The sequence below is a fragment of the Chiloscyllium plagiosum genome, unplaced genomic scaffold (assembly GCF_037043375.1).
Source record: "Chiloscyllium plagiosum isolate Xiang-an unplaced genomic scaffold, Cpla_swu_hap1 HiC_scaffold_15, whole genome shotgun sequence".
NCBI classification, from domain to species: Eukaryota; Metazoa; Chordata; class Chondrichthyes; order Orectolobiformes; family Hemiscylliidae; genus Chiloscyllium; species Chiloscyllium plagiosum.
The window spans coordinates 45,855,825-45,868,018 of record NW_028270153.1 but is presented as its reverse complement, the minus strand read 5'-3'; the positions used below and the strand labels follow the sequence as shown (position 1 = coordinate 45,868,018).

At 40.8% G+C, this 12,194-nt stretch overlaps 1 protein-coding gene across 1 annotated transcript in view; it reads right to left on the bottom strand.

Moving 5' to 3' along the window:
* Positions 1-2,024, bottom strand: part of LOC122560062 (partitioning defective 6 homolog beta-like) — a 93,772-nt gene extending 91,748 nt beyond the window's left edge. Inside the window, exon 1 of the mRNA XM_043710266.2 lies at positions 1,255-2,024. Within this exon, the coding sequence (XP_043566201.1) occupies positions 1,255-1,317 (63 nt within the window). The 5' untranslated portion in view covers positions 1,318-2,024. The remainder of the gene's footprint in view (positions 1-1,254) is intronic.
* Positions 2,025-12,194: the final 10,170 nt, after the last annotated feature.

Here is a 12,194-nt window from a genome sequence, read left to right as displayed (position 1 = left end):
TGGGACAACCCAAGGTCATGCACTATACTTCCTTTCTTCATTTACTCTGCAGCCAACACTCTGACATTTAACCATTAAAATTTTTAGATCAGACAAATTTTATAATACAAAAAAAATCTTCATTTCTCTTCAAATCATTGGATCAAACCTACAGCAATTCCTTAAGATTTGCACAACAAGGATTTGTTTCAAATGAAAGTCTGCAATCGCATTTGTCAAATTGCTTCTTAAATTAGGAGCACATTTCATTTGAGGCCAATAGAACATTAGTATATTTACTACCTTCAATTTGAAAAGAAATAGGAGTTTCTTACATATTCAAGTTTGTGACTAGGATTAATTGGGAGTCCACACACTTCTGGACATCAGACAAAGATTAAGCACATCAGAAATATGGTCTAATTAAGAAGGTTGCCATCAAGCAAGCCATTTATGTGATGTAAAATGTTTTGGACATAGCTGAAGCTGTAGTTAAGTATACACAATTAGGGCAATGGTCACCAATGTTATGATAAAATAGCCAAATTGTTTGCACACATTATATTTCCCTCAAAAAATAATTCATTCAAGAATTTTCATGCTGACAACTTAATATACTTTCTCAGTTTGTTTGTTTAACTACATTAATTCACACAGAAATTGAAGCATAAATTAGAGGGATCTGACAAACTGAACAAGAAAATTTTTGTAACAATGTGTGCACCTGGTGTTGACTTTTAGGGTTGTTACCTATCAACTTTGCCTAGGATAGTCAAAATTCCCTTTCCACTTTAGCGAGCTTCCAGACAAATCCTATGGGAACACAGATTTTTTAACTACATCGTTAATTGCTTTCTATTGGCATTTACAAGCCTCTTCGAAGTTTCTTACAAAGCAAGGAGCATTAAAAACAACACGCAATGTACTGCGCAAAAAAAAATCTTGTTACAGCCGCCGGCTATTCTCTGAAAGATCTTAATGTCTTTATTACTTCCTTGAACTGTGCTGTCACCTGCTCCAACTCCAGTAAACTCAGAACTGAGAAACGACCTGTGTACCATAAGAAAAATATAAATTATCGCTCTAAAATCTCCATTTGAAGCAGGCCTGTGTCTGGCCGTCAGATTGAACCTTGGCCTCAGCAGCTTGCTGACAGATCCTGTGCCAACACTGGCCGAGGCTCTTGGATTAATTCCCCAATAGCTACTGACTGGCAAAGCACGAAGCTCCCTCCTGCTTCCCTCGGACATTGCGCCTCCTTTTACACACACACACCTTGCTCTTCACCTCCACGGTCTCCAGGCTTCTGGACGGCGTCCGGTGATGAGTCTTGATCATTTTCGGAAGAACGTTTCTTGTCCGTTTTGGTGCCAGCTGCTCACCCCGACCTTCCAAGGGCAGCGATTTGAATCGGCCCGGGGCGTAATGAGGGAGTTGGAAGGGGGAAGTAAGGTATACGAAAGGTCGGGGACCAATCTCAAGACTCTCGCCGAACTCGTCCGAGCACTGGCTCCTCCGCCTCCAGCCGCCACTGTTCGGCCTCCAGCCGGTTACTGGCGGCTGCGCGTGCCCGACTCCTCCGCCCACCCGCAGCGCGTCCTCGCGCACCCTACCCTCTTAACGACCCGCAAACTCCAGACTTCGTTACCAGAAGACGTCACTCGCCCCGGAAACTCAGCCTCGGTTTCACCTGTGTGTGTGAATGTACGTGCACCCAGCCCGCTGCAACATTTCATGCGGGCGCCCGCTCGTTTCATTGTCCGCCTGCCCATCGTGCATTTTTAAATGTGCGCCCCGGCGCGCGGCCGCCCGGCGGCGGTTGACACCACCTCGCGGATTCGAAGCGCCGGTGATGGGTCCAGGTATCAGAAATGCCTTGAGTGAGCAGGTGTCAAGTAGGCGTCTGGTATAGGTCACAACTAAAGCAAAAGTTTCAGCGAACAACTTTGAAACTTCTGCTATGTGTTCGGCATAATTATTCGAACTTCACTAATAAATACAAGTAAGCCTAAAATTAAAGCGTAACATTTAGTCCGCTTTATCAGCACTTAAATAAATACCTCGCTTTCACTAAAGGATCTGTAGTGCTGTGAATTTTAAATTTGTATTAATTGGTTTTCATTCTTCGATGAAATACATGTGGCTAAAGATAATTATGAACAATTTCACTGACGATTTTGATGTTTTCAGGATTTATTTTCCTGTTTTGTTGGTCCTCTGCAGAACCTATTCATTCTCAACTGTTTAACGCTCAATTTTCCTTCCTGAATATTCCTCCCTACTTCCTCGCTATCACAAATTGACTGATGCTCTTGAAAAGGGTAAACATGGAGTATGCAGGTGACTTGTAAAAATATTAAAAAAAAAACGGCCAGGGCTTCCACAATGGGGGAGAGAAGTTAAAGTAAATTTTGATGCCTTAGATATCGAAATTGGGAAAATGTAATTTCAAGAATGTATAATAGGACATTCAGAAAATCACAAAACTATCAGAGTCAGCATGATTTAATGAAAGGGAAATTATCTTTGACATTTTATTCAATAATTTGAGAATGTTAATAAACAGGATGGATAAAAGCAAACCAGTAGATGTAGTGTACTGTACTTGGGTTTCCAAAAGGCATTCATTAAGGTGCCACATAAATGTTACTGCACAAGGTAAGAGCTCATGGTGGAGGGATAATATATTAACATGGATTAACATTAGCAATCTAACAGGAAATAGAGAGTTGAGATAACTGACCATTTTCTGGATTAACAATCTGTAATTGTGAAAGTATCACAGGAATCAGACTATCACAAGAATCACAGCTGGATCCCCAACTATTTATTCCCACACTCTACCTTTTGCAAGTCAGTCAATCTTCTATATATGCCAGTACCTTGCCCCTAACTGGACTCATCTTATTTAGCAGCAATGTGTGGCACATTGTCAAAGGCCTGCTGGAAATCCAAATGGATCAAATCAACTCACTCTCCCTTATCTAACTTGCTTGTTACCACCTCAAAGAATTCTAACAGATTTGTCAGACATGATCTCCCCTTGACAAAGCTGTGCTGACCCAGCCCTATTTTACCATGCACTTCAAGTTCTCCTCAATCTCATCCTTAATATTGGACTTAACCAACCTATATTTTCCTGTCTTCTGCCTCCCTGCCTTCTTAAGCAGGGTTGTTACATTATCTATTTTCCAGTTCCCTGACTCTAATGATTCCTGAAAAATCACCACCAATGCCTCCATAATCTCGTAAATTATTCTTCTCAGAATCCTGTGGTGTAGTCCATCTGGTCTGGGTGATTTATCTACCTTCAGATCTTTTAGTTTCCCAGCACCACCTTCTTAATGATGGCCACTACATTTACCTCTGCCCCCTGATTCTCTTGAGGTTCTGGTATACTACTGTGAAAACTGATGCAAATTAAGTATTCAGTTCATCTGCCATTCCTTTGTTCCCCATTACTACTTCTTAAGTCTCATTTTCCAGTGTCCAAAGTCTACTCTAAAAAAACTCCACAGAGGCTAGTATCATATCACCAAGTCACCCTTTATTTATAGGTGGAAAGTCCTTGACTTTGGTACAACCTCATCAGGATATCTGACACTCTTATTTTTTTTTCGTCACCCCTTTTATATTTTTTTTCCTTTTGTTATTTAACCCCCACACTGCCACCTAAGTGCGGTAGTGCTTATTTTTTTCCCCAGCACCCATGGTGACTCTTTTTTTTTCTTTTTTTTCTTATATTTTTTTATTTTTGTCCAAATCAAAATAGAGTTGGACACTCCCCCTTTTTTTCTTTGTTTTTTTTTTCTTTTTTTTAAATTTAACACCCACACTACCACCTAAGTGCGGTAGTGCTTATTTTATCCCCAGCACCCATGGTGTGTGTGTGTGCAGGTGTGAGACACAGTGAAAGACACAAAGTGCACGAATCTTTATTCAATTTCCACCACCAGGAAGATAGGAAACCACCCAGGTGGCCAGCAACTCTTATTTTTATTTTTTATTTTTTTTTATTTTTAACCCCTACACTACCACCTAAGTGCGGTAGTGCTTATTATATATTTTCATCCCTGTTTATTTTTTTTTCTTCTTTTTTTTCCCTTTTTTTTATTTTTTTTTGTGCGGTAGTGCTTATTTTATCCCCAGCACCCATGGTGTGTGTGTGCAGGTGTGAGACACAATGAAAGACACAAAGTGCACCAATCTTTATTCAATTTCCACCACCAGGAAGATAGGAAAACAACCAGGTGGCCAGCAACTCTTTTTTTTTTAATTTAACCCCCACACTACCACCTAAGTGCGGTAGTGCTTATTTTTTTCCCCCAGCACCCATGGTGTGTGTGTATACGTGTGAGACACAGTGAAAGACACAAAGTGCACGAATCTTTATTCAATTTCCACCACCAGGAAGATAGGAAACCACCCAGGTGGCCAGCAACTCTTTTTTTTTACACTCCTTTTTCTTTTTTTTTCCTTTTTTTAAAAAATTTAAACCCCACACTACCACCTAAGTGCGGTAGTGCTTATTATATATTTCCATCCCTGTTTATTTTTTTTTTTTTCCTTTTTATTTTTTTTTGTGCGGTAGTGCTTATTTTATCCCCAGCACACATGGTGTGTGTGTGCAGGGGTGAGACACAGTGAAAGACACAAAGTGCACCAATCTTTATTCAATTTCCACCACCAGGAAGATAGGAAAACACCCAGGTGGCCAGCAACTCTTATTTTTATTTTTTCCTTTTTAATTTTAACCCCACACTACCACCTAAGTGCGGTAGTGCTTATTTTATCCCCAGCACCCATGGTGTGTGTGTGCAGGTGTGAGACACAGTGAAAGACACAGAGTGCACCAATCTTTATTCAATTTCCACCACCAGGAAGATAGGAAAACACCCAGGTGGCCAGCAACTCTTTTTTATTTTATTTTTTTTTGTGATCAAAACAGTGAAGGGGAGGGAATCTCCTGTTTATTTTTATTTATTTATTTATTTATGTTTCTTTTTCCCCTTTCTTTTTTAACCCCCACACTACCACCTAAGTGCGGTAGTGCTTATTTTATCCCCAGCACCCATGGTGTGTGTGTGCAGGTGTGAGACACAGTGAAAGACACAAAGTGCACCAATCTTTATTCAATTTCCACCACCAGGAAGATCGGAAAATACCCAGGTGGCCAGCAACTCTTATTTTTTATTTACACTCCTGTTTCTTTTTTTTTCCTTTTTTTAAAAATTTAACCCCTACACTACCACCTAAGTGCGGTAGTGCTTATTATATAATTCCATCCCTGTTTATTTTTTCTTCTTCTTTTTTTTTCCTTTTTATTTTTTTTTGTGCGGTAGTGCTTATTTTATCCCCAGCACCCATGGTGTGTGTGTGCAGGGGTGAGGCACAGTGAAAGACACAAAGTGCACCAATCTTTATTCAAATTCCACCACCAGGAAGATAGGAAAACACCCAGGTGGCCAGCAACTCTTATCTTTATTAATTTTTGTTTCTTAGCACACCTGTTTTTTCTTCTCTCTTTTTTTCTTTTTTTCCTTTTTTTTCCCCTTTCTTTTTTAACCCCCACACTACCACCTAAGTGCGGTAGTGCTTATTTTATCCCCAGCACCCATGGTGTGTGTGTGCAGGTGTGAGACACAGTGAAAGACACAAAGTGCACCAATCTTTATTCAATTTCCACACCAGGAAGATAGGAAAACACCCAGGTGGCCAGCAACTCTTATTTTTATTTTTTATTTTTTTTTATTTTTAACCCCCACACTACCACCTAAGTGCAGTAGTGCTTATTATATATTTCCATCCCTGTTTATTTTTTTTTCTTCTTTTTTTTTCCTTTTTATTTTTTTTTGTGCGGTAGTGCTTATTTTATCCCCAGCAACCATGGTGTGTGTGTGCAGGTGTGAGACACAGTGAAAGACACAAAGTGCACCAATCTTTATTCAATTTCCACCACCAGGAAGATAGGAAAACACCCAGGTGGCCAGCAACTCTTATTTTTATTTTTTTTTTCTTAGCACACCTGTTTTTTTTCTTTCTTTTTTCTTTTTTTTCCCCTTTCTTTTTTAACCCCCACACTACCACCTAAGTGCGGTAGTGCTTATTTTATCCCCAGCACCCATGGTGTGTGTGTGCAGGTGTGAGACACAGTGAAAGACACAAAGTGCACCAATCTTTATTCAATTTCCACCACCAGGAAGATGGGAAAACACCCAGGTGGCCAGCAACTCTTATTTTTATTTTTTATTTTTTTTTATTTTTAACCCCCACACTACCACCTAAGTGCAGTAGTGCTTATTATATATTTCCATCCCTGTTTATTTTTTTTTCTTCTTTTTTTTTTCCTTTTTATTTTTTTTTGTGCGGTAGTGCTTATTTTATCCCCAGCACCCATGGTGTGTGTGTGCAGGGGTGAGACACAGTGAAAGACACAAAGTGCACCAATCTTTATTCAATTTCCACCACCAGGAAGATAGGAAAACACCCAGGTGGCCAGCAACTCTTATTTTTATTTTTTCCTTTTTAATTTTAACCCCACACTACCACCTAAGTGCGGTAGTGCTTATTTTATCCCCAGCACCCATGGTGTGTGTGTGCAGGTGTGAGACACAGTGAAAGACACAAAGTGCACCAATCTTTATTCAATTTCCACCACCAGGAAGATCGGAAAACACCCAGGTGGCCAGCAACTCTTATTTTTTTTTATTTAACCCCCACACTACCACCTAAGTGCGGTAGTGCTTATTTTTTTCCCCCAGCACCCATGGTGTGTGTGTATACGTGTGAGACACAGTGAAAGACACAAAGTGCACGAATCTTTATTCAATTTCCACCACCAGGAAAATCGGAAAACACCCAGGTGGCCAGCAACTCTTTTTTTTTACACTCCTTTTTCTTTTTTTTCCTTTTTTTAAAAATTTAACCCCTACACTACCACCTAAGTGCGGTAGTGCTTATTATATATTTCCATCCCTGTTTATTTTTTTTTATTTTTTTTTCCTTTTTACTTTTTTTGTGCGGTAGTGCTTATTTTATCCCCAGCACCCATGGTGTGTGTGTGCAGGGGTGAGACACAGTGAAAGACACAAAGTGCACCAATCTTTATTCAATTTCCACCACCAGGAAGATAGGAAAACACCCAGGTGGCCAGCAACTCTTATTTTTATTTTATTTTTTTCTTTTTTTTTTTTTATTAACCCCCACACTACCACCTAAGTGCGGTAGTGCTTATTTTATCCCCAGCACCCATGGTGTGTGTGTGCAGGTGGGAGACACAGTGGAAGACACAAAGTGCACCAATCTTTATTCTAATTCCACCACCAGGAAGATAGGAAAACACCCAGGTGGCCAGCAACTCTTATTTTTATTTTTTTTCACCAGGAAGATAGGAAAACACCCGGGTGGCCAGTGACAAGCACTGCCCTTCACATCAAAGGGCAGTGACACTTCCCTTTTTTTAATTTTTTTTTCTGACACTACTGTTTTTTTTTTTCCTTTTTTTTCCAGAGTCTCTAACACTTCTGTTTATTTTTTTCTTCTTTTTTCCTCCCACGCTACTGACTAACTGCGGTAGAGACACCATTTTATTTTATTTTATTTTATTTTTTTTTCTTCTTTTCCATGGTGTGTGTGCGCAGGTGTGAGACACAGTGAGAGACACAAGGTGCACGAATCTTTATTCTAATTCCACCACCAGGAAGATAGGAAAACACCCAGGTGGCCAGCAACTCTTATTTTTATCTGTCAGTCAGGGTTCTCCTGATTGGGGATGTTAATCTGGTCCAATCAGGAACTCATATTGTATGAGGTCCACTTGGCTGACCTCATTACAATCACTACACAGTCTTGCCTCTTTCTCTCTTGCCTTTTATGTATCTAAGAATACTTTTGTAATCTTATTTTCTTACTAGCTAGGTTATCCTCATATTTCATCTTCTCGCCCTATTGTGCTTTTAATTAGTGCTAACTTTTAAAAAGGCTCCCAATCCTCTGGTTTTTCACTATCTTCACCACCATATATACTTTTTCTTTTGTTTTTATGCTGCCCCTGACATCACTTGTCAGCCACGGTTGCCTTGTTCTCCCCTCAATATGTTTCTTCTTCCTTAGGATGATTTTCTGTTGTGCCTCACAAATTACCCCTAGAAACTCCTACTCCACTGTCTGCTCTCTGAGGCTCTCTTTCCAACCAAATCTGGCTAGCTCTTCCCTCGTGACTTTGTAGTTATCTTTACTTGATTATAATACCGATACATCTGATTTCCAGCCTCTTCCCCCTCCAATTGCAAGGTGAGTTCTATCATATTGTGAGCACTACCCCGAGGAGTTTCTTCACTTTTAGCTGCCTAATCAAATCTGCCTCACTGCACATCACCAACTCCATAATTGCCTGTTCCCTTGTGGGGTCGATCACAATTTGCTCCAAAGGATCATTCTATAGACATTCCACAAATTCCTTTTTTTCGGATCTGTTACCAACATGATTTTCCCATCCACCTGCATATTGAAGTACCTATAGTTTTTGAAAGAGTGCCTTTCTTACATGCCTTTTCTATCTGCTGATTTATTTTCTTCCCCAAATCCTGACTGCTCCGAGGAGGAATGTGCATAACTCCCATCAGATCTTTTCTCCTTTGCTGTTACTCAACACAGATTCTACACCTTCCAACTCTATATCACTTGTTGCTTTTGATTTGATTTCCTTTATTACTAACAGTGCTGCTCCACCTCCTGTGCCCATCTGCCTGTCCTTTATTTAGTCACCGTATCCTTGAATACTTAGTTCCCAGCCCTGTTCCCCTTGCAGCTATGTCTCAGTGATTCCGCACAACATTGTACCTGTCAATTTCAATCTGCACTGTATACCTATTTACTTTTGTTTCAAATATTGCGTGTTTTAGGTACAACACTCTCAGTACTTTGTTAACTCCCCAACTACTTCTCATAGCTGTCCCCTTATTTGCTAAGCCTAAACTTAGATTCCTACCCCTTTCCATACTTTCTGCCTTATTACTTGTTCTGGAAACTTTAATAACCTCTACACCACCCTTTAACTTTTTCCATGATTTTCCGTGCAATTGAATTCCCCTCCAAACACCGCTATTTTGCTTAAAGCCCTATCCAAAGCCCTAGTTATGTGAATCACCAGCATTCAGTTCCCAGCATGATTCAGATGGAGCTTGTCCTATCTGAACAGTTCCCTCATTTCCCAGTACTGGTGCCATTGTCCCACGAATTTGAACCCATTTTTCCCACACTCATCTTTGAGCCACATGTTTACCTCTTTAATCTTGTTGCATCTGTACCAATAGCTGGTGGCTCAGGTAGTAACCTGGAGATGATCATATTTTTGGTTCCGATTTTTAATATATTCCCTAGCTCCTCATATTAACTCACAGAATCTGTTTCCTCTTTCTACCTATTAATGTTGGTACCTAAGTGGACTATGTCAACTGGATCTTTCCCCTCCCACTCCAAGTCCCTCTGCAGCCCAGCTGAGATATCTTGAACCTGGGCACCAGGCAGGCAACACAGCCTTCAGGACTTTGGATCCTGGCCACAAAAAACAATGTATATTCCCCTAATTACGCTCTCTCTGATTACAACTACATTTCTCTTTTTTTCTACCCTCTTGAATGGCTCCCTGTACCGGGGAGTACTGTGGTCAGTTTTCTCACCCACACAGGAAGCAAAAATCTCAAACTTGTTAGACGAGCTCAAAGGCTGACCTTCTTCAGCACTACCCTCTACAACCTCCCACTACCTGCCTCACTCATAGTCACACCCTCCTGTCCCTGACCACTGACAAAATTCAAGGCAGTAAATCTTAGAGGTGAAACTTTTCCCCTTCCTGATGTGATGCAGTGTTCAAAGCTTAGACTCCAGGTCATCAACTCTGCACCAGAGTTCCTCAAGCAATCAACACTTGCTATACATGTGGTCACTACGAATCACAATGAGGTCCACCAGCTTCCGTAAAATGCTGGTACAACACATAGCCTGCATCCCTATTTTATTTACTTAATTCTAAGTTTGATTTTTAAAATTTTCTACTGATCTTTTAGTTTGTAACCTGCATATATTTCCCCCATTTACCTTCAATCTGAAAGTAACTATAATGGTCAAAATACCAGCTATTACCTACCAAATAATCTATGGTTTTCCTATAATGTGACTGTTTCTTCTATGCTGTGCCCAATCCTGGGCTTCAAGTTATCCTGTAAAACAACTTACAAATTATAGCCGAAGAAACAAGCAAAAAGCACCTTTTCCCCCTGGGCTGAATTCCCACACTGACTCCAAATTCCCCAAACGATATACTCACTCAGGCTGTATCTTCCTATCACCCTTTCTTTTTTCCCCATTATATCTTTTCTTTCAGTCATTATTTCCCTCTACCTGCATATGTTTTTATTGCCCTGGCAATTTAATCTGAATCCTTTCCTACCACAATCGCAAATACATCCCTACAACATCAGTTTAGGTCCTGCCCAGTTGCAGCCTGTACTGGTGTCATCTCTCCCAGAACTAGCCTCAATGCCCCAGGAATCTGAAACCCTTCACTTTGCACCATCTCCAGCCACAGATTCATTGATATTTCCTGCTATTTCTACTCTGACTAGTATTTGGCACTGGTGGCATTCTGAGATCACTATCTTTGAGGCCTTTTTTTAAACTTTCTTCTTAATTCCCTCCATTCTGCTTTTAGGACCTCATCTCTTTTCTTACTTATATCATTGGTACTGATGTGTACCACGACCATTGGGTGTTCACCTTCCCACTTCAGATCGTCCTGTAGCCACTCCAAGATATCCTTGATCCAGGAAGCAACATACTATCCTGGAGACTTGTTTTCAGTCATAGAACCATTTGTCTATTCCACTTACAGTTGAATTTATAATATTATAGCATTCTCAGTCCCTTTCCCCTGGCCTATGTCGCAGAATTCACTGTGGTGCTGTGACTTTGCTGCCACTTTCCTCTAAGAGGCCAAACAGTATCCAACAAGTTTTATCTGATTTGCAGGCAAATGACCCCAAGGGATTCCTGCACTACCTGTCTAGTCTTTTTGCTCTTTTTGGTAGTTACTCATTCCTTCATTGCCTGTGGAGTGACCACCTTTCTATATGTTCTAACCATGAAACATTCAACTTCGCATATGCTCAATAATGTCTCCAACTACTGCTCCAGTTCTGAAACTCAGGGTTCCAGGAACTGCAGCTGGAGACACTTCCTACACAGTTGCTAATGCAGGGCATTAGAACTGAGCCTGACTTCCCACATAGAACAGGAGGAGCACGCCACGACCTTGAGCTTCCATCTTTTAAACCTTGAACTTAAACAATTGGACTGCCCTTCAACTCAAATTATATTAATTCTCGGACCCTCCTATCTAGGATTTCTGAAATATAATCCTTATGTACTTTACATTAAAAATTCGAAAGTATTACGTTTAAAACTGGTATAATAGCCTTAAAACAGTATAAAATGGAATAAAATAGTACAAAACAGTATAAAGTAATTAGAATAGAGTTAGTTCTCATCCAATCAGCTGGTTGTGTAGCCCATGCCACTCTCGGTAATGTTAGCGCCGAAGCTCCACCCCCGCCCCCAACTCGAGAAGTCGTGTGTTCACCGCTTTGTACCTCAGCTCGCTGCACCGTCCCTGACTCAACAGTCACTTTTTTAACCAGTGAAACCTTTGACTCAACTCGCTCTTCTACACACTGAAACTCCCGGCTCACTGCTTGCTTTTCGAAACAATGAAAGTCTTGCTGTTTTAAACAGCGTTAGCAGACGTCCTATACATGTCTTAATATAACATCCAAACTCGCAAAGCTTTGTCAATGCATAAACGTGCTAGAAGCAATGTTCCATTGCAACCTAAAAGTTTTCAAGCAGACTGTGACCAAGTCGGCTTTTTTTTTGAGGTAAAAACAATGACTGCAGATGCTGGAAACCAGATTCTGGATCAGTGGTGCTGGAAGAGCACAGAGAGCCTGAAGCGTGGAGAGATAAGCTAGAGGAGGGTGGGGGTGGGGAGAGAGTGGCATAGAGTACAATAGGTCAGTGGGGAAGGAGATGAAGGTGATAGGTCAGGGAGGAGAGGGTGGAATGGATAGGTGGAAAAGGAGCTGGGCAGGTCGGACAAGTCCGGACAGGTCAGGGGATCGAGTTGCTGGAGGTTAGAAGCTAGGATGAGGTGGGGGAAG